The 21,880-nt window shown below is 46.3% G+C and overlaps 1 protein-coding gene across 4 annotated transcripts; it reads right to left on the bottom strand.

Annotated features, from left to right (window-relative positions):
* Positions 1-1,035: 1,035 nt before the first annotated feature.
* On the bottom strand, positions 1,036-21,794 carry RRM2B (ribonucleotide reductase regulatory TP53 inducible subunit M2B). 4 transcript variants are annotated; one of them, XM_056485154.1, is made up of 10 exons: positions 18,107-19,871; positions 17,947-18,021; positions 16,714-16,866; positions 15,101-15,217; positions 14,048-14,181; positions 12,460-12,554; positions 10,376-10,509; positions 4,974-5,078; positions 3,778-3,891; positions 1,036-3,321 (listed from the first exon to the last, which is right to left on the bottom strand). In XM_056485154.1, the coding sequence occupies exons 1-10, from the start codon at positions 18,374-18,376 to the stop codon at positions 3,169-3,171; spliced, it is 1,350 nt and encodes a 449-aa protein (XP_056341129.1). In that variant the 5' UTR covers positions 18,377-19,871; the 3' UTR covers positions 1,036-3,168. The 4 variants fall into 4 exon arrangements, with proteins under 4 accessions (XP_056341129.1, XP_056341132.1, XP_056341131.1 ...); XM_056485157.1 differs by lacking the exons at positions 17,947-18,021; positions 18,107-19,871 and adding an exon at positions 21,665-21,794; XM_056485156.1 differs by lacking the exons at positions 17,947-18,021; positions 18,107-19,871 and adding an exon at positions 21,458-21,778.
* Positions 21,795-21,880: the final 86 nt, after the last annotated feature.

Raw genomic sequence — 21,880 nt, 5'->3', positions numbered from 1 at the left:
ACCCACTTTTATTTCCCAGCAAGGGCTGGGAATACTCACTGACCTCCTGCACTTGGCAATGGTTTCACAGCCAGAGCACAGTGTTGGGAGCACGATGTCTGCTTGTGGCTACTGATAACCAACTCATGGGATTTACCAGGAAGCACATTGATTGGGAACAATGGGAACTACAGAGGCTACTCTGGAATTTAAAAGAGGGATTCTTACCATGAGCCTCAGCTCCTATTGCAGCCCCCAAAGAGAGGTTTCTACTCATCTCTTGTTCACCACGAGACAAACACCTCCAGGAAGCACCTTCTCTGTCACTGGCTACAGCAGTCACACCCCAGCCTTATTCCAACTCAGAGCACACAGACCATGTACACTGAAGGGATGCTTTGCACCTTCTCTCCCACACACATACACACATCAGGCTTTTTAAAGCTTGATGACCGGTGTGAGGCACACAGAGCCCTCAGAGGCCCACTGGGTTTCTGCCCAGCACTGGTGGAAGAAGGCACCCTCTGCCCTTCATGCCTGCCTCAAGGAGGCACAGAGGCTGCATTTTGAAATGGCAGCCCTGTGAGTGTATACACAAGTAGGTGTGAAGCTGTGCCAGCTCAGACCCAGGTGCTTGGCTTCAGGCAGTGCCTGGCTGGCCCCAGCTCAGGGCCTGAACCCGAAGATGCTGTGCCCAGGCAGCCAGGGTGCCTGCCCCAAGGGCATGATGCCCTTGATATATCAGGTATCACCCACTGAAAACATATTTCTGGAGTGTTCATTGAATCTTACAGACTCCCAAAAGATTTCTCCTTGAGCCAGAAAATCCCAATTAAAAATAAAACAAACCAAGCAAGCACCAAACCCTCTTGTTATCTCACTAGACTGTAAAACCTATTTCCAGGAACAAGAAAGAGCAAGTCAAGAGCTCCAAAAAGTGCAAGACAATATATGGAGCGCTCATAACTTTCTCCCACAACCCAAAAGCTGTGAATACTGACTTATTCTGTCACATCCCAATTTTATCACTTTGCATTTCACAAGGAAGCATGTAACTTGTAAATGAAGGCATGGGCTTCCCCACACTCAAATTTTATTGAAACTACACACATATTTTACACACAAATTGAGTGGGAGCTGTTGTACCAGACTTTGGTATCTCATATACATTTACAGAACCTGAGCACATTGCAGTTCCATACTAGAATACTCTATACTCTCATCATAAATCATAAGACTCAAAATAAATGCTTTTCAGTAGTTTCAGTGACATAACAGGTTCCATTACTCCAACAACAGACGCATTTATTTTCTCTTTCACTCCTATCAACTCAGTATTTCTTAAAGGTGCTGGGTTTTCCTTTTGAGTCCACAGTTCTCTTTCAGCTCCAGGATGTGATGGCAATCAGTTCCAGCTTTTCTCTGTATTCTCAATGCTCCCCTGGCCCTTTTCCAAGTACCTTATGTCAAATTACGCAGGTTCTTCTCTAGGAAAAAATAAAGCTGTTCCACTTCCATGCTCAGTGCATACTCCTGACCTACAGAGACTAAAGAACAGAGTTGATTTTGCTGCTTATTTTTACAGCAGGGACAGTTGTCCACTAGGAACTAAGGCAGTGGACATGTTTCATGGAACACCAGTACCAGGACTATTTGGGCTGATCTGGGCTGGCAGGGAAATACCACTTACACCACCCCATCACTGATAACCCTGGGCTGTCAGTTTGGCTCATGGCAGGTATATCAAAAGCAGCACAAGATGTTTTCAACAGTAAGACTTACAAAAGCTCTTTCACAAAATGCTGAACATTATAAAAGATGCTTGGGTTTTATAAAGCAGAACCCTTTGTCTAGCTCTGGTACACTCACTTCATCTTGAAGAAAAAAAAGAGCCTATCTATTTGCAGATAAACCAGTAAAGCTCAATAACATCCCTTCCACCCCAAGTACCACTACAGCACGTTAGCCACTCTTCAGTCACTCCATTCTCTGTGTGTGGTATCAAAAAATTATCGTTTTCAGGCACACAATCAAAAACTATCTTTGTAAGATGCTGCTACTCCATACTACTTCTGGGTTTGTTTTTGAAATGTTAAATACCTTCTTTCAGAAGTTCTTCTGTGACAATGGTTCCAATGGTTCACATCAAACACACAACTTGATGTACCTTCATAGGTTATTGGGTGCTTCTTTACAGCCCCAGTAGTCTGTTTGTAGCACCTCAAGGAATAACCCCTTGGAATGTCTTCTCATCCCTTTCATGCACAAGTGCAACCAAGAAGAGGAGAATATCAAACCACCCAGCACAACAGGGGGAGATGTACAAGACCCAGAGCTGGCTGTTTCTGTGTCAGATGATAACACATACGAGTACAGACCGCTTAATAAGGCACTTGATCAGTGAAGCAAGGGAAAACAGGCAGCACAAGCCAAAGAACTACAGGATGTGGTTTTCCTCCACTGTTAACAGGTGTGCCTTTTCAAGGACCATTCAAAGTCCACTGACCTGCTCAGTAACAGCTGTAAGACAAGAATCATACGTATTTTAATTAAACGCCTACCAAGATCCATCAGTTTTCCAACCAGAGTAACTTTTTTTTTCAGACAGAACCCAGGGAGACTGGGGAGATGACACTTAATTCCTGGGTTTAATAATATTCTATAGTTCAGACCTCATTAAGATCTTCCCACATTCAATTACTACTGTATCTGCAACAGGATGAAACAGAAGAGCTTTTACTGTAGACCAAATCTATAAACATGGAAACAGAAGACAGGAAAATAATTTATAGCAACGTTCTTACATGGAGTGATACTTTATCTGATTTTCAGATTAAAGTACCTTAAAATGAGGTAAATCTGCAGTTTGCTTTCTTAAAACACTACCAAAATCTTAAAAAAGTATTAGTAGCATCCATGTCATCTTTAAAGACAGCATTGACAGCAGATGAGTCAAGGAAATCTTAAAAAGGACATCCTTTTACAAAGCCATATAAATTTTTACAAATGATTCCCCTTTTTTCTTCAAATGCCACAGAGAGAAATAAATTTACTCCTCTGACAAACAACGTGAAAATTCAGGAAAAATATCCTAGCAGACTCTGATTTCCCTGAGAGGAAATTAAGTCAACTTCCGAGCATAAGGGGAGATGAAGAGAGGGAAACAGTCACCATTCATTTGCCAATTTGTCAAAAATCTGCATCCAGAGTGAAGACATTGTCCATTGTTTCTGCCATAACAGCAAAACGTTGATATTCTGAAACCCGCTTCTCAAAGAAATTTGTTTTTCCTTCCAGAGAAATATTCTCCATGAAATCAAAAGGATTTTCTGCATTAAAGACCTGGGGAAGGAAAACACACTGATGATTCTGACAGGGAAATAATGCTTTAAAAACCCCATAACAAAAAAAACTGTCAAACTCTTTCAAAGTAGACCACCTCTAGCTGCAACATCCTGTAGGATCTATGGACACCCATCTAAGCAAATTCACTACTGCCACTCCCAGCAGTTTGGTCTGTGGTGAAGTTCACTTGAGGTGCTTGTTATTCTTCAAGCACTGTAGCATCTGAGCACAGCTTACAACCTGCTGAGCAGCTGAAGGGAAACAAAGGCATAAATTGTTCTTGCTCTTTTACAGTGAAGCACAGGTATGAATGCTGTGGTTTCAGCTGTCACTCACAGGAAGCCCATGTGCTAAATATGACCTGCTCTCCTGCATGACAAGGGAGTGCTTTGTGCTGACAGTTCTTGTGGGCTGCACTGGCAGGCCAGCACTTGGGGCAATCGCATCTCTTACCTTTGAGAACCCAAGTTCCATTAGTAACCGGTCTGCAACAAATTCAATGTATTGTTTCATCAATGTGCAATTCATTCCAATCAGACCCACAGGTAATGCCTCAGTTAGAAACTCCTAGAAGTTAAAATACAGATGACATTTAGAGAAATTAAATTTAAGAAGCAAAAGGAGAGAAGACATCTGTGTTTCACTGTAACATACTTTGTGATGTTCCAGGCTCCCCAGGAAGTTGCCTGAATAAATAACTTGCATCACTAAATTCAACAAGTATCTTCTGTTTTCGGTAACTGTTTGTATCTTCCTTTATTTTTAGCCTGTTACTCTGGAAAAGGCACAAGATTTTTATCACTGCCCCTCTGATCTTTCTCCAATCCCCCAGCATAAGCTTCACTGTAAGCTTAAGCTCCAACCTCAATAAACCTACAGACCATACTAGTAGGAGCAGGGATGGAACAAAAAATCACCAGTTTTCCTGGCTTCCAGCCACTACAGAATGACAGATCAGAGGGCAGTGATACATGAGTGCTGAACCCAGTCATGTGTATGTTTAGGCACCAATGCATATCTGTCAGTGCTGTGAGACAAAGCAGGAGCATTTGTCATCATCACAGCAGTTAGATGACAGGAGGAAAGAAAACAAAACTAAAATCCTGCCAAACACTCAGCCATGCAGAAACTTGCGTCTGCAGAAGGGCAGCACTTCACATGAAAGAACCTGACATCAACCTCAGGAAAAGCCAGAAGACAGCATGATGCTTGTGGCAGAACAGACTCTGCCTTCTCCTGAGGACAAGCAGAGATGTGAATACAATAGGGAGAGACAAAGATCCTGAAAGAACAGACATAAACAAACTCCTCTCTAAGAGACAGCTGCAGTTGGAGTACCTGATTATTGTAGGTGCCTTCCAACTGGAACTAGTCTATGCAATATCAAATAAGACAGCTTTTCTTCCTTTCTGTCATTAAGGAGGAAATCAGCCACCAGCTTCAGCTCCCCCCAGTTGCTTGACAACTGAAACTAAGCCTGACTCCTACTGCCACCATTAAGGAAGAGGGAAAGAATGGTATGATGCACCAGGGATCAAGCCTGAGCCAAGTATCAAACATGGAATCCCGAAAGTTAAAAGTTAATTTGTTTGTTTTCACACCTCAGACTGGGCCTGTGCTGCCCACAGTGTTGTCACAGCCAGGATTACCTGCTCAATTTCTACAGCATTAACGATGATCTCACGGACTCGCTCTTCTGACGGTCTGTTCACCAAATAATGGAACATTAGACAAGCAAAATCACAGTGTAGACCCTGAAATAAGAGAACAATGGAAAAAACAGTCAGTTTTCCCCTCTTCCACATAGTTTGCTCTTATTTTCAGGCAGTCTCATTTGGGTTGAAGTTTCCCAGCCTCCTACTTTTATGAAAGTCTTAATGTTATCACATATAGTGTGGACTTGTTGCTTACAACCTAGTAACATCTCAAATCTAGCACATGCCACCTATGCCAAAATAATGTTCAGCATACATGTTTCTCAGGTAAAATTTTTCTGAGGGCTGCTCTACTGTGAGTGATCCTACACAGAGTCTTGCTGGTCTCTGCCTCCTGTCAGGGAATACTTTGCTGAAAGACTTCTACATCAAGACCTGTAAAACCACTTGTGAGTTAAAACAGGCTGTTTACCTGTTCTTTGCTTTGAGATACTTGATTTAAATTCTTTCAGTAGCATTTCTTCCCTTGCTTCTCCCAACAGCATTTTCAGAAAGGCAGATTCAGACTGAAGTCACACAAGATTAACAAATCATCACTGCCCTGACTAAACTCCCCTTCTCATTTCATAGAGCTATCCTACACAGAGCCTAGTAAACTATGCTCTTTTCCAGGATTTCCAGAAAAGTCTCCTGCCAAGGTAAGAAAACATCAGGAGAGACAAGCAACCCCAGAAAGCTGCTCCAAGAGGCACCTCAGCTTCTCTTTGATTTGCCTGGGTACAGCTTGATGGTCTCGCTTCAGTCATACCCACCACTGCCAGACTACAGGAGCACTGTGCTACCATCTCTCCTCTCAACTGCAAGGTGGTGATCACAGCCAATAAACACCAAGAGGGCACACCCAGAGTGAAAACTAATCAGAAAGAATTTGGCAGACTATGGTTGACATGACAATCCCATATGACCATTAACAAAGGTCAAACAAAACCTGGGGGCTGACCTACTATAGAACTGTTCTGCTGCAAAACACCTGGGAGTCTCAGAGGGTAATAAGTTGACTGAGCCAGCAGAGCCCTTGTGACCAGAACAGTCAAGGGTATCTCATGTCTGGACTGCTGTGTCCAGTTCTGGCATCCTCAGTACAAAAGAGACAAGGAACTACTGGAGAGGGTCCAGCAAAGGTCACAAAAACGATGAGGGATCTGGAGCATCTTTTTTTTTGAGGAGAGACTGCAGGAGCTGGGCCTGTTTAGTCTAGAGAAGAGAACACTGAGAGGGGATCTCATTAATGCATACAATTATCTCAAAGATGGTATCCTGGTTTTGGAATGGTACTCCCCAGTTCAGTGCCCCCACCAAGACTCTCCCAAACCAGATTTGCTCACTCCCAGCCCCCACCAAGACACCCCTGGCTTCCCCTCACCCTTTCCTGCTCTGAGGATGGAGGCACGAAAGGTGAAAATCACAAGATGGGTAAGAACAATTTACTGGAAACAACGAGATAACAAAAGAAACAGTAAGAGCAATATGAACAACAAAATGTATAAGACAAAGAAGTTATTTACATGGAAAACCCACGACAAATACCTACCTGCTCTTCCCAATTACATTTTTTCCCTCTGAAAGGAACACTCTTCTTCTCAAAAGCAGGAGAGGGAGTCCCTTTCCCCCACCCCTGTCAATAATCTGAGATGGCGCCCAGTAACATTAGGGTCTTAGCCATGCCCACACAGCTCCAGGCTCTACCCCCTCACAGCTACTGCAGAAAATCAACCCTGTCTTTGGCTGAAGCCAGGACAGACAGGTGCCAAGAGGATGGTGCCAGACTCTTCAGTGGTGCCCAGAGACAGGATGAGGAGCAACAGCAGTAAACTAAAATACAAGAAGTTTCACCTCAACACGAGGAAGAACTTCTTAATATTAAGTGTGACAAAGCACTGGAACAGGCTGCCCAGGGTCTCCCTCTCTGGAGACATTCCAAACTGACCTGGACACATTTCTGTGTCATCTGCTTCAGGTGACTCTGCTTAGCAAATCTGGATGATTTCCAGAGGATCCTTCCAACCTTAACAATTCTGTGATTCTGTGAAAACCTTTACAGAAAGGCTATAAAATCCTTGTGATTAAGGTCACAAAACAGCCCTGAAATAACATAATTTGGGAAATATCCCCTCCTCTAGTGACTGCATTAGCTTCCTATTGCAAGGCTTCCCACGGCCTTATCCAGGGCAACATCACCAGCAGGATGCAGGATGTGCCTGGCTCCTCCCACGAACCAGTGTGCTCTGCTGACTGGTGCTCCCACCAGCTTTTCACCCTTAAGTATCAGAGATGCACCAGCTCAAGAACAGCCTGGGAACAGAGCCAACAGCTCAAAAAACACACTGAGCGTTACGTTAATCATTTATCTGTCCAGGTGCATCAAAAAACAGTTTGTAGTTTTCCACTGTGGATTCTTTTTACTATCACTGGGTTTCAATGCAGGTGCTCTCTGCACCAAGCTTTAACCTTCATAACAGCATTGCAGCTGGAATTATGCCAGCAGAGCTCCAGAAAATTTTAGTCTTTTGGTGCTGGACTCTGCAAAGAAGTACACTTACATTCACTCACCTGCAAGAGATCCTTGTAACAAACAAATCCTGCCTCACTCAAATGGATCAGTTCATGACGACTCACAGAAGACATAAGAAATGTGAAGGCTGAAGAACAATTTGTTTTTCCTCACTCATCATATCACTTCCTTCAAAAGTGTCTTTTAAAGACACATCGTAAGATCTTTCATTTCAAAGCAATTTCTCTAACCCATGAAAATTACTTCCATTATAAAAAAGCCCTTTACACATTAAGACCAACTCTGCTAAGTTACAACCACTAGCATGTTTATACTGCATACAAAACTGGTCTTTCTACTTTTTCAGTGCTGACAGCGACGTAAGTAGTGCAGTGCACAGTCCCCAGCCATAAACAGCAGCTGCCAACTCGCAGGGAGCAAGGAAAAAGAAAGGAAGGAAACAGTGAAAAAAAGGGACACTCATAAGCACGTGGTCTGTCATATTTGGTGTGCTGACATGCAGCCCCTCAAACACATCACATCTTAACTTAAAGAAGAACTCTCCTCAAAGGCAGATCTGTAGTTGCCCCCTCCCAGGAGATTCTATTGCTGTGCAGCAGCACAAGACCATGGAGAGAAGTCATTCTGCAGCAACCTGCCACAGCTGCCTCAGTGATGGATGCAGGCAGCTGTCTGCAAGCTCTGAGACCCACAGCCAGGAGCAGGTGGGGAGTGGTACCTGGAGCCAACCTGAACCTGCCTGAAGCACCTGAGGCACAGCAAGTCTCAGTCTCACACTATCCCGGTCCTTGCTCCAGCCAGCCTCCTGCAGCTGGGGACTGTGCAATTCCACCCCACTCCTTGAGCAGCTGGGCCTTTGCCTCCCTTCATAGCACAGGAAAACAAACACCCCCTTAAATCTAAAAAAACCATTTACTTGATAATACTACATACATTGATGTGCTGCTTTTGGCTGGTGTGCTGTTTTGGGGTAGGGTAGGTTTTCTTCAAGTATGGTATGGACCTGTGTTTTGGATTTATGCTGAACACAGGGTTGATAATATTGAGATGTTGTTGTTATTGCTGAGCAGGGCTTACACAGAGCCAAGGGCTTTTCTGCTTCTCCTACTGTTAACCCTGGTGAGGAAGTTAGGGGTGCATGGGAGGTTGGGAGGAGACACAACACCTGTCCTGAGATGAGACAGGTGACCCAAAAGAGTCCAAAGGGATATTCCAGACCATGTGACATTCAGCATATAAAGTGGGGGGAAGAAGAAAGAAGGGAGGAACATTTGGAGTAATGCCATTTGTCTTCCCAAGTCACCATTGCACCTGATGGGACCCTGCTCTCCTGGAGATGGCTGAACACCTGCCTGACCATGGAAAAGAGTGAATTAATTCCTTGTTTTGATTTGCTCATGTTTGTGACTTTTGGTTTCCCTATTAAACAGTCTTCATACCAACCCACGAGTTTTCCAGCTTTTTATCCTTCCAATTCTCTCCCTCATCCTACTGGTGGGGAAGTGATTGCTGGCTGGGGTTAAATCACAATTGGGACACCAGTATTTATGTTTACTCCCCTTAAAAACAGATATTTCTGCTGAGGGACCCAAGGGCACCCAGGCTCTAAGTTCATTAGTGCTGTTTGCTGGATATAAATCTGGCTGGATGGCCAGCCCAAAAAGAATAGTGAGAATTGAATCCAGTTGGTGGCTGGCCACAGGCAGTGTTCCCCACAGCTCAGTTATGTTATGTATGCTATACATATATATATATATATATATATATATATATATATATTATTGGCCCCAGTGGCCAATCCTGTTTATCAGCAGTAAAGTGCAATGAATGCACCCTCAGTCAGTTTGCAGAAGACACTAAGCTTGGTAGGAATGTTGATCTGCTGGAGGCCAGGAAGGCAGAGAGATCTGGACAGGCTGGATCAGTGGACTGAAGACAATGGTAGGAGGTTCCACAAGGCCAAATGCCAGGTCCTGCACTTGTGTCACAACAACCCCAATGCTACAGACTTGGGCAGATTGGCTGGAAAGAAGCCCAGTGGAAAAGGACCAGGGTGTGCTGGTCCTTTGAGAGTGGCTGAACATGAGCCAGCAGTGCCCAGGTGGCCAAGAAGGCCAATGGCATCCTGGCTTGTGTCAGGAATAGCATGGCTAAAGGACCAGGGCAGGGACTGTCCCCCTGTACTGGGCACTGGGGAGGCCACACCTTGAGTGCTGTGTCCAGTTCTGGGCCCCTCACTACAAGAAGGACATTGAGGTGCTGTAGCATGTCCAGGGTAGGGCAACAAAGCTAGTGAAGGATCTGGGGCACCAGTCTTAGGAGGACTGGCTGAGGGAGATGGGGATATTTAGGCTGGAGAAAAGGAGGCTCAGGGGAGACCTGAGCTCTCTACAACCTGAGAGAAGGCTGTAGTGAGGTGTGGGTCAGTCTTTTCTCCCAAGCAATAGCACAAGAGGAAATAGCCTCAAGTTGCATCAAGCAGGGGATTAGATTGGATATTACAAAAAACTTCACGGAAACTGCTGTCAAGCATTAGAATAGTCTGTCCAGGGAAATGGTGGAGTCACCATCCCTGAAGGTACTTAAAAGACAGGTGAATGTGGCACTTAGGGGTGGACTTGGCAGTGTCAGGTTAACAGTCTGATTCGGTGATCTTAAAGGTCTTTTCCAATCTAAATGGTTCTATGATTCTGTAAGTATTGGTAAAAGCCTGCTTCTTTCCCCTTCCTCTGTCAAGACTATGGGCTCTTCAGGTATATAACTCTACCCTTCCCCTGGAAACTCACTTTTCTTCCCAAACAGTGTGTAGGACATGCCACATTACCTCATCTCTGCTAATAAGTTCATTGGAGAAAGTCAGTCCAGGCATCAGGCCCCTCTTCTTCAGCCAAAATATAGCAGCAAAGGAACCCGAAAAGAAGATGCCTTCTACTGCAGCAAAGGCAACCACTCTCTCACCTGTTTAACATAACACATTTTTGGTTAGACAAATTGCTATGTTGCTCATCAGCAAGACCCACCATTTGTATTAGACAGAATGATGCTAGAGAGGAGCACCAGATGCTGTCTTTGACCACATCCATCCACAGATCCTGGCACACAGAGGGTCTACACAGCCCACAGCACTGAGCCATAGTCAACCCCAGCAGAGCTGAAGAAACAGGGCACCCACTGAAACTGTCACTGGTCAGAAGAAAATAATGTAATGTCCAAAGTGGCCAAGACATTAGTACTCAATTATCTCTTTCTCCTGAAAGGCAGGAAAGCAGCTGTGTAACTGACAGCCAAAACTGAGAAAAGGGCCAATCTCTTATAAATGAAACAAAAAAAGCTACACCACAACTTCTTCTTACTGGGAATCTACATAAAACCATATTTTTACAGAAGTGAAAGACTACAGAACATTAGTCAAGACACAAATAGCTATTTGTGTTATCCCATCTTTAATCCAAAGAAAGCAAGGCATTATTGGTCCCAGCTCCCCCTGTTCTCTGAATGTGTATCTTCACACTACAAGACCATCTAACTGTTTACTGAGGCCACATCATTCCATGCACACTACTTCAAACAACTTCACAGACTCATTGCCTATGTTCTAACATGAAGGGCTTTGACACCAAGTTCTGGTGCCTTTTCCCAATAAGAACTGCATATAATTTTGCTTTAAAAATAACCCAAAGTAGCCACATGTCCTACTTCCTCTATGAGATACAAATGCCAACTGCTGGCTCATCTGAAGAAATTCAAATTAAGAAAAAAGCACAGAGAGCAATATCAACTTACAAGTATCACAAAAGTTATTAAGCAAAGATTTTTTCTAGTAACACTTAAAATCTCATAGGTTACTTCTATAGAGGAATGGAGAAAGGTTGCTTATAAAATATAGGTTTAATGAAGCAGAAGACTGATAGCGTATTTGGATAAAATGCATGAAGTATGGGGGCAGGGAGCAGGGGGTACACTGCTTTTGGAGTTAGGAAACTTCCTGATTCCTGGCACATCCCACACTGCTGGGAGCCAAACAAAGGAAGGGGCTCCACACACAGCAAGCAAAGCCAGACAGGGGAGGCAGTGGGAGCTCCAGATAGAACAATGTACAGCTACAAAAAAGAACCTCTCTCAAATAAAAGCTGTGAACAGATGCCGCAAAAGAAAGACATTCAGATTTATTTTGTTAACCAGGATGAATCTCTCCATCTCCTACACTTTCTCAAAATATAGAGGATATTTGCTTTAAAAAATTCACCAGAGTGCACCCATTATGGATTTCAGCTACAGCAAACCTTTCAAATTCAACACTGTAAGAATGCAGAACACTGCTAAGGATGCCCTGTACCACGCTGATGGAAGCTGAGCCATTGTCCCAGCTCTGAAATGAGATACAAAAACTAGAAACTAGTCCCAACAGCAAACCAGAAACACCAGAAACAGATGGCTCTCAAATCTTTTCTGTCCAGGCTCAGCCATGCCTCAGTTACAAACCAACCCCCATGGATTCCTCTGTAGGAACACGAACACAGAAAACACTTGGACTTGAAAACTTCAGCTGCCCAGTTCTGAACATTGAGTACAAAGTAAGAACCAACTAGAAGAAATAATCAAAACTAGAATATAAGGTCTACAAGTAAAAACTGATGAAACCAGGTTTATTCAGTACAAAGACAAAAAAAAAAAAAGACAGAGCATTTTTCATAACATGGTTTCAGGGAGCAATGCCATTACTTATTTCTCTAGCTGAAGACAAAAACATACAAGCTCACCAGAAGTTACTTCTAGTTCTTCAGTTAAACCAGAGACCCAGAAGTCACACCTGTGGAGAATTTAACTTCATATTCCAGGGGTGCAGCTTACTCACAGTAGGTCAGTTTGTGATACACAACAGAAACAAGTTTTTAAAAAGCTACACACCAAAAGTAGATTCTCGGTCTTCAATCCACTTCAGAGCCCAGTCTGCTTTCTTCTTAACACAAGGCATTGTTTCAATAGCATTAAATAAGAAATCCCTACAGAAGAAAACAGAGACAAAACATCAAAATAATGATTTATGTAAATCTGCCCTGGTTGTCCCTTCCACTACATCACACTGAGGATCCGTTATGAAAGGCTCTGAACTAACCCAAGTAAGAGACCATTCCCACCCCAAAGGGGTGATTATCTGTCCTGCTTTTGTGGGGGAAAGAGTTCGTTTTCTTCCTAGTTGCTTGTACAGTGCTGTGTTTTATATTTAGAATGAGAATTATGTTGATAACATACTGATGCTTCAGTTGTGGCTAAGCAGTGTTTACAGGACTCTTCAGCTTCTAACCCCACCCCACCAGTGAGCAGGCTGGGGGGAGCAGGAATCTGGGAGCGGACACAGCCAGGAGAGCAGACCCCAGGTGGCCAAAGGGGATGTCATGCTCAGAATATAAAGCAGGGGAAAGCTGGCCAGGGGCTGCTTCTTGGGAACTGGCTGGGTATCAGCAGGCAGTGAGCAACTGCATTATGCATCACTTGTTTTGTATATCATTATTATTTTCCTTTTCTGTCCTCTCCAACTGCCTTACCTCAAACCACCAGTTTACTTTTGTCCCTGACTCTCTCCCACCCCACTGGGTGGGGGCAGGCAGTGAGTGAGCTGCTGTGTAGTGTTAGCTGCCTGCCAGGTTAAACCAAGATGTGATCTGTGATAAAAAGGGCAGAGGGAGGCAAATGTGCAGAAAGCAACAGCCCAGGGGCTCAGGGGAGGCAAGCTGTGAACTCAAGCATCTCACCCCAGGAGTGCCCACCCAGCAGATCACAGTCCCTCTCAGATCTGAAGCCAGCTACTTCAGTCTATCCACAGAGCAAAACCTCATCTTGCCCAACTCCACAAAAGGAACTGGACAAGTCCCACATGCACAGACTCTGCTCCTATGCTGAACACCTTGGAAACGTTGCAGTACTCCCACCATCACCAACACAGAATGCCACTGTGGGAAAGCAAGCTCTGCCTGACCATCACCATGGTGGAGTCTCTGAGTGAAAGTGCTGCTTTTCAAATGTATTACTGTTTGAATTACGGAGTTCTTCAGACAAAAAACGTGAACTCAATCATTCAAAAATAAGCAGTTCAAGTTGTATTAAAAAGCACTGACAACAAAAAGGCTGAAAGGATGCAGTACATTGATTGCTGTATATTAGGAACAGCACTTTGATCATGAGCACTCAATTTCCTCATGCTGATCCTTTGCTGATGTAAGAGTAAGCACTGCAGGAGCATGATAACCTCAAGGAGCCTTTAAGATACTTCATGCTTCCAGCAAAAAAAAAATTATACAAGTATTATCTAACCTTCTGATGCTCCCAAAATAAGCCTTGGTTAGCAATACTCCTTTCCATTTTGAAGGTCAACATTTCCCAACTCCCCCAGAAAGTCAGTATTGAAACAGGAGAGAGCTGCCATGCTGCCCTACAACAGTGGCACTGCCTTCAGAGACAGACTTCCCATGGCTGTGTTTCACATCCAGAGGTTTACCTTTTCTTCGGATCTTTGATGTAGGTGTCTATGAGCAAGCTGTACATCTCTGAGTGAACATTCTCAATGAGAATCTGAAAGCCATAGAAACAACGAGCTTCTGGGATCTGCACCTCCTGACTGAAACGTGCCACCTACCAAAAGCAGAAAGCATGGCAATGAGTACAATAAGACAGTCCTGCATGACACTACTCTGAGCTCATCAGGAGAGACAGCAGATCTCTGCTACAGAGACAGGATGGGAGCACTTCGGTCCTACTGTGTTCACAGACACATCAATAGGACAGCTGTGGTACAGAGGAAAATAAAGCAAGCTAGCCAGAAGTAAATATATCTAAGAGCTGAAGCATGAGGGCACATGTACATAAGAGAAGAACAGCAAAATAACTAGACATTTAATATTGAACAAAGCCTCAGACTTTTTGTTCATAATTAAAAATATAAACAGCATGACATAAGGCATGTTCATGCAATACAAGCACATATATACTACTGTTACAAACATTCACGCATTTGAGATTTAAATTGGGCATTTGCAGACAGATAGCACTGCTAACCAGTGATAACATATTCTCCAGCCGAGAAGAGATATCAACAGGAAGAATTCTCTACCTTTTTAGCAGCACCACCTGCAGCTCTAAGATACTCTAGGATGCCATTCAGTGGGAACAAAACAGATTTTACCAAAATGAGGAACACATGACATAGCCATGGTCCGTATTCCCTACTTTTCAATTAACACAAGTACAGGAAAAATACAGGGTTGTATTAATTTATTCAGAAATACACATCCCACAGCCAAGCTGGGGCTGAACTTAAAGGCAGTGCCCCAGGGTGATGTGGTTTGGAGCCCTGATGACCACAGCTGACCTAATTTAACTCAAACACTGTTCCCAGACAAACAAGCTGCTTGTTCTACTTGACAAAGGTGAGAGTGAAAGAAAAAAAGTACACACTTAACAAACCCATGAATTAATGTGAAAAAGCCAAAATGCAAACTTAATGAGACAATAACATGACTAAGAATTCAAGTCCTCTGTAAGTCTTTCTCACCAGGTTTTCATTTACAATTCCATCACTGGCTGCAAAAAATGCCAGAACGTGAGAGATAAAGTATTTTTCATCTGCTTTCAGCTTGTTCCAGTGAGGAAGGTCCTTTGACAAATCAACCTAATGAAAACAAAAAAGTAAAACATTATTGTCCTTCTGCATCTGTCATTCTGTAAAAACAAGCAGCCCAGTCAAGTGACTGAGGCAGAGTTTTGGCATTTGCTTTCAAAGCTTTCAAATGTAGGGAATTTAAATACTTGTGACTGTAAAAGCCAACAGAGACACTGCAGTACTGTTGTCTCTCTCTGCAACAGTAACACCATGTACTTGCTTCACATTTTACAGTTTTGTAATTTGAAATAAAAATCAGTGTCTATTGAATAAATAAATGAGATTTTGAAAAGCCTTAGTATGTTTTTGTCATAAGTATGAACATGCACGAGTAACCAGAGCTCATTCTGAGACACTTAAACTTTACTTGAAATAAATGCTGATACTCCAAGAACGCTATACCCAAGCATGTCAAAAGATGGGCTGAGGATACTTCTGCCTTTGGCAGGTGTTCAGCCTCCATGCTGTCAAAGAATGGTGTGGAGCAACTGCTGTGCAACTGCTCTTGTCTATCATACCAAACCCCAGCCATGAGAGAAAACCACAGCTTCCTTCACATGGGCCTTTTTTCTTTGTTTGTCAGATTTCTGAACCAAAAGAGCTCTAAAGTAGAGTCAGATGTGAAAAATGCAGAGGATCCACACATGGTAGGACAGTGTAAGAAGGAACCAGCAAAAGGGAAATGTTGGTAAGGCAGGAGTTTTTCTTTAATAGTTTAAATGAAGATCTGCTGCAACAGGGCAGCAAGTTTCCCAGGCAGACAATGAAATATCACCTCCACAAACAGCTGCTCCTCATCATCCCATGATGCTTTCTGGTCTATTTAGAGCCTGCCAGTGCTTTCATCTCGGTGCTCTGCAGTTGCAGACCATAAACAAGCAAAGGGTGCATAAGCTTTGAGCTGGAACAACCAGCTTCCCCTGGCAGGTAATTTCTCCAAAGCAGAGCAGTGATCAAAGACTGACACTAGTGCAAGCATAGCAAGCAGGTCTATTTAAGCAGCAACCTTGGGGAAGAACTTAGAGCTTGCAATAACATGGGGCAAGCACTTCACCAGGGCAATCAGGAGTCAGCTAAAATGCATTTTTAGCAAGTGTCCATGATTAACAGTGCCTGGAAATTTAGGTAATTAATATTAAGGAACAGCATGAAATTTCCCGGAGAATCTTAATGACAAGGAGTTAGTTGCAGAGACCACAGGAGCTATGTGACCATGAATCAGAGCAATCTGACTCAGGATTTCTCTATAAACAGAGAAGCACCCCAGGACACAATTATACCTCATCCTAAACTAAGCATCTAAAACAGCTTTGCTGAATCATCCTGTGGAAGCAGCTTGCTTTCCACTGTCAGTGAAGGGAGTTGTGCTTTGGTGCTGGCACCTGATGTTTGATGCAATTAACTCCAACCTTTGCAACACAGAAGCCAGCAGCAGAGCTAGGAAAGATGAGGCAGGACTCCAGTGGTCTGACTGCCTTTTGCCAACCCACTGGCCCAGGGCTCACCTCTTCTGCTGTCCAAAAGGAGGCCTGAGCCTGCTTATACATCTTCCATATGTCTGGGTACTGGATGGGGAAGATGACAAACCGGCGGTGATTTTTTCTGAGCAGAGGCTCTTCATCAAGGTCGGAGCCATTTTCAGCAGCACTCGAGGAGCTCTGAAAATAAAGCACAGTTCTGGTTAAAGTTACCACTATTTATTCCTCCTCCTCACAGGATCCCAAAGGTGGTGTTGAAAGTTCACCCGTGTCACACAGACACTCACCTGGCCCCCTGGGGTCCGTGTCCCCTTGCCCTCCATCCGTGCTCCCGGCAGCACTGCTCTACCCAGCACAGCTCACACCAACACCCCTCCCAGCTGTGCCAGCAGCAGGAAGCCCTGACACCTGTGTGTCAAAGACAAAGGCTTTTGCAGCACAGGGGGGAAATGCCCTGGGAGACATCAGCCACTGTAGTACCACACATGGGGAGATACGTGTGAGGTCACTGCATAGTGCTGCAAACAGCACCAGGCTCACTGCAGGAGGCCAGGAGTCACCCATCTCCACACTGATCCTTCTGTATGGGCTCCTAGAACAGCTCTGTGCACAGCTCTCCCTCAGAGCTCCAGCCCAGCTGAGCTGGGGAGATGGGACAGCTGGTATTTAGGAAACAGGCAGTGAAAACAGCAGAGAGGTCACTCTGAGCAGGGCCTTCACCTCACCTCTGGCTGGGGACATCTGCTCCCAGGATCAATCCCTGCATCCCTGTCACCAAGCACCTACTAGAAATAACTGCTGTGAGGAGCTGTCAGGTCAGCACGCTGCAACCTGCCAGAAGGGCTGGTGACTCACACTGATCAGAAGTTCAGCCAGTAGGATGCCTTTCTGGGTTGGTTCCAAGATCCCACTGACACTGCTGTAGAGGATAACTAGCCACAGGCAGTACACAAGGTGTTACAGCAGAGAAAGGGAGCTGAAGGTTTTGAACACCATTTCTACCTCCCTGGAGGTGCCAAAGTTTTTTCCCTACCCAGCCTGCTTTAACTTTTCACATAATAAAAAGCATTCCTTTACTTCAGTTTGGAAAATATTCTCAAATAATGCCATGCACATTTTAAAAAACAAACAAAATCCAAACATACATGCACATTGCATAGCTGGCATAGATACTCCAGATGCCCAGTGAATACATCACTGAAGCACATTCTGGGTTACAATTCTACCACTTTATTCTATTTTTAAATATTACTCAATTACATGAGACAGATTTCCCAGCATCATCTTGCAGAGTCTCTGCTGAAGGCCATGAGAGTTGAAGACCTTTTTTACTTCCTAGGACATAGAGATGGTTACAATAATTCACTGGAATTGGAAGAATTTGGAGTTGGCATGTTGAGCACCTTGTCTCAGTACACACCTTCTCAGGGCCTGGCATCCAACCAACAACTCCATCTGCTTCTGCACCAGCTGACATCCTTGAAAATGGAAATTCTGCAGAAGAGTTCCTTGTTAGCCCAGCCACTGCTGGCTCATGGACATTTTGTTGTCCTCCAGGATTCCCACATCCTTTCCTGCAGAGCTGCTTCCAGCAGGTCACCCCCATCCTGTACTGGTCCCTGGGGTTGTTCCTCCCCAGGTGCAGGACCTGCATTTGCCTTTGGGTTTCAGATGGTTCTGCTCTGCCCATGTCTCCAGCCTGCTGAGGTCCTTCTGAAGGGCTGCACAGCCCTCTGGGGTAACAGCTGCTCCTCCCAGCTTTGTGCCACCAGTGAACTTGCTGAGGGAGGCATCTGCCCCTTTCATCCAAGTCACTGATGGGTAAGTTAAACAATACTGGGCCCAGCACTGAACCCTGGGGGACACAGCCAGCAACAGGTCTGAAACTAGACCCAGTGATGCTGACCACAATCCTTCAAGCTCTGCCATTCAGCCAGTGCTAAATTGACTTCAGCATCCATTCATCCAGCTCACACTTTCTGAACTTGCCTATGAGGGTACTATGGGAGACATTAGCTAAAGCCCATGTAGACAAAATCCACTGCTTTCCCATGTCTATTCAGCCAATTGTCCCATCACAGAAGGTAGCAAGATTGGTTAAGCATGAGTTCTCCTTGGTGAATCCATGGTGACTGACTTCCATGTGCTTAGAGACAGACTGCATGATAAGCTGTCCCATCACCTTTCCAGGGATTCAGGTGAGGCTGACTGGCCTGTGGTTTTAAAAACTATATCAGTATTTTGTTAAATAGACAGTTTTGGTTGTTTGGGTTTGGTTTTTTTTTTTTTTAATTTTAAAAAAGGAAAGGTCAGTCACAGAAACTACACCATACTGGAACCTCCTGTTCAACCTATATTCCACCTCCCTTACAACTTTCAGGGGTGCAGAGCAGTTTCACAGGCAGGCTGCTGTGAAAGGAGCCTTTCACAGACAGGCTCTAAATTGGCAGGCAGGCATGAAGCTAGTGGTTACAAGACAATCCCATCTTCTCTAACTCAGTTTCAAGTGCATGGCACATTCTGATCACTGCTGAGGCTTCTGAGCAGTCAGCACCTTGTGCTGAAGGAGCATAATGCATTCCCTGCCTTGCTTTCCTGGATCCAGGGGCTGGCACTGGCAGGAGTGTGAGGGGCAGGAGAAGGTAGCAGTCACTAGGTCAACACTACCTTAGGTCTGCAACACAGATATTTTTCTTAAGGCTATGATGGTGCATATAACAGTCAACACTCACTATAATGACAAAGGGTACCTAGTTTATAATGTGTACGTGCCTCATTCTGTTCAGACAAGGTGATCCAAATGCATGAAAGAGCTGAAGCTGGAGGGCACAGGCCACCAGCTCCAGCAGGGTCAACCAGAGCAGACTGATCAGCGCCACATCCAGATGAGGCTTCAGTATCTCCAAGGATGGAGATCACACAACCTCTGTGAGCTACCTGTGCCAGCAAACGACCACCTTCAGGAAAAAAAAAGTGTTTTCCTACATGTAAATGTAACCTTTTGTACTACAGTGTGTGGCTAATGCCCCTAGTCTCACCATGGGGCACCACTGGGAAGAGCCCGCTCTGTCTCCTTTATTCCCTCCACCAGCTATTTTCACACACTCACAAAATCCCCTGGAGTCTCCTCCAGGCTGAACAGTCCCAGCACTCATGGCCTCTCTTTGTATGACAGATACTGCAGTCTCTTAATTATCAGCCCTTTGCTGGACACACTCCAGTACATCACACCTCAGTTATTCTGCAACTGCAAGAGACAAGCTCTTCTGGTGATGACAATAAACCAAATGGACAACAAAAACTGCTTGGGGTACTGAAAAGCCTTCCATTAATTTCAAATTCAGCAAACTAGGAAATAATTAACATAGATACACACATACAACCATCACCCCACAGCTACAGATGTTGCGCTACATGTGCAAGTATCACAGTTACATGCCCTACATCAGCTGCAGCCAGGGAAAAAGCTAAAGGTGCTGGCAGAGCCAGCACTGTGATGTGGAACACACACTCGATGGATGTGACCATGAACCCTCACACACCCCAGTAAGAGGCTGCATGTCGCATCCCACGGCTCCCAAAGCATTCAGGGCAGCCCTGGGCAGCACAGGCCCTGCCAGCAGTGAGCCTGGGAAGAGCATCACCATTCCAGGAGAGACGGCTTGCACTGCACAGCATCTGAGGAGCACAACACCTGCTGGTTCCACATGCTTGAGAGGCCACAGGACTACCATGCACTTCACTATGGGTACAGCGCATCACTGTTCAGGGGGTTTCTTACACTTGAATTTAACAGGGCACACCTGTTTCTGGATACTTCATGAGACACAAGGGTTCAGGAATACCATGTGGATTTTCCTGCCAGGATGATCCTTTCTCCTGGAACACCTCAGCCTGGCTTAGCATGGTTATACTGGGGGACACCAGAACGCAGCTCAGACACCTCCCAGGGGCAGACTTTCCTAGTCCCCAGGGCCTGGGCAGCCACGAGCATCACCGACACCCACACCTGCTTCCACGGCAGAGAGGACGAGCTCTCCTTCCCGGCCCGGCAGGCACAGAACGGTAGGGACGGCGCTGCCCGGACCCCACGGGCTCCTCTGGGCGGCCCGCATCCCCTCAGGCGCTGCCCGGACCCCGGGGCCTCCGCTCGGCGGCCGCATCCCCCTCAGGGGCTGCCCGGACCCACGGGCTCCGCTCGGCGGCCGCATCCCCCTCAAGGGCTGCCCGGACCCCGGGGCCTCCGCTCGGCGGCCGCATCCCCCTCAGGGGCTGCCCGGACCCCGGGGCCTCCGCTCGGCGTCCCGCATCCCCCTCAAGGGCTGCCCGGACCCCGGGGCCTCCGCTCGGCGTCCCGCATCCCCCTCAAGGGCTGCCCGGACCCCGGGGCCTCCGCTCGGCGGCCGCATCCCCCTCAGGTGCCTCCCGGGCCCACGGGCTCCGCTCGGCGGCCCGCATCCCCCTCAGTGGCTGCCCGGGCCCACGGGCTCCGCTCGGCGGCCGCATCCCCCTCAGTGGCTGCCCGGGCCCACGGGCTCCGCTCGGCGGCCGCATCCCCTGCATCCCTGCCAGCGCTCCCCGGGGCCGCGGTGCCACAAGGGCCCGTGCCCCCTCCAGGGCTGTCCGGAGCAGCAGGTGCCCGGTGCCCGGGATGCCCCCGGTGCCGGAGGGGCGGGGAGGCCGCGGGGCCCGGCCGGGCAGGGCTGCGCTGCCGCCGCCGCCGCTCCGGAGCCCCCGGCCCGGCCCCGCTCTCCGCTCCCACCGGCCTTACCCGCTCCGGGCCCGCCGCCTCCCGCGGCACCGCCGGGCCCCGGCGCTCGCCCATGGCCAGCGGCACTGCTCCGCTAGGGGTGGCGGAGGAGGGGGGAACGGCCATGGCCGAGGCCGCTCCTCCCCCGGGGAGGACTCAGGAATTGCATAACGAACACCGAGTTGTAGCGCTTGGAGGCGCTCGCCAAGGGCCTCTCGGTCAAAGTACCATTAATACTTCTCTCCTTTCTTGCAAGCAGAGAGCTTCAAAAGATTCGGGTGTCCCCTTTCCAGAAAGGTAACTCTCTGTGCTGCTTTAAGAATTCGTGCGTCCTTAAGAATTTTGGGTATTTCTCTTTAAAGGCACCTGGCAGGCACAGTGGCTGGGACCGCCCTCTCTCGGTTCCCAAGCACGGGAAGGGGGAGTCAGGCCAGCTGGGCTCCT

This window comes from Oenanthe melanoleuca, chromosome 2 (genome assembly GCF_029582105.1).
Source record: "Oenanthe melanoleuca isolate GR-GAL-2019-014 chromosome 2, OMel1.0, whole genome shotgun sequence".
Lineage (NCBI taxonomy): Eukaryota > Metazoa > Chordata > Aves > Passeriformes > Muscicapidae > Oenanthe > Oenanthe melanoleuca.
Note: the sequence above shows the minus strand (reverse complement) of the source record. Positions and strands in the feature narration are given on the sequence as shown.

What these genes read in the sequence shown, in the direction of transcription:
- RRM2B (XM_056485154.1), bottom strand. Translation starts at nt 18,376, where the DNA reads ATGGGCAGAGCAGAACCATCTGAAACCCAAAGGCAAATGCAGGTCCTG. An exon ending in GAATTGTAAATGAAAACCTG is followed by an intron (nt 14,182 to 15,100) that starts GTGAGAAAGACT and finishes TGCTTTTGGTAG; the next exon opens with GTGGCACGTTTCAGTCAGGA. An exon ending in AACTTATTAGCAGAGATGAG is followed by an intron (nt 5,079 to 10,375) that starts GTAATGTGGCAT and finishes CTCTTATTTCAG; the next exon opens with GGTCTACACTGTGATTTTGC.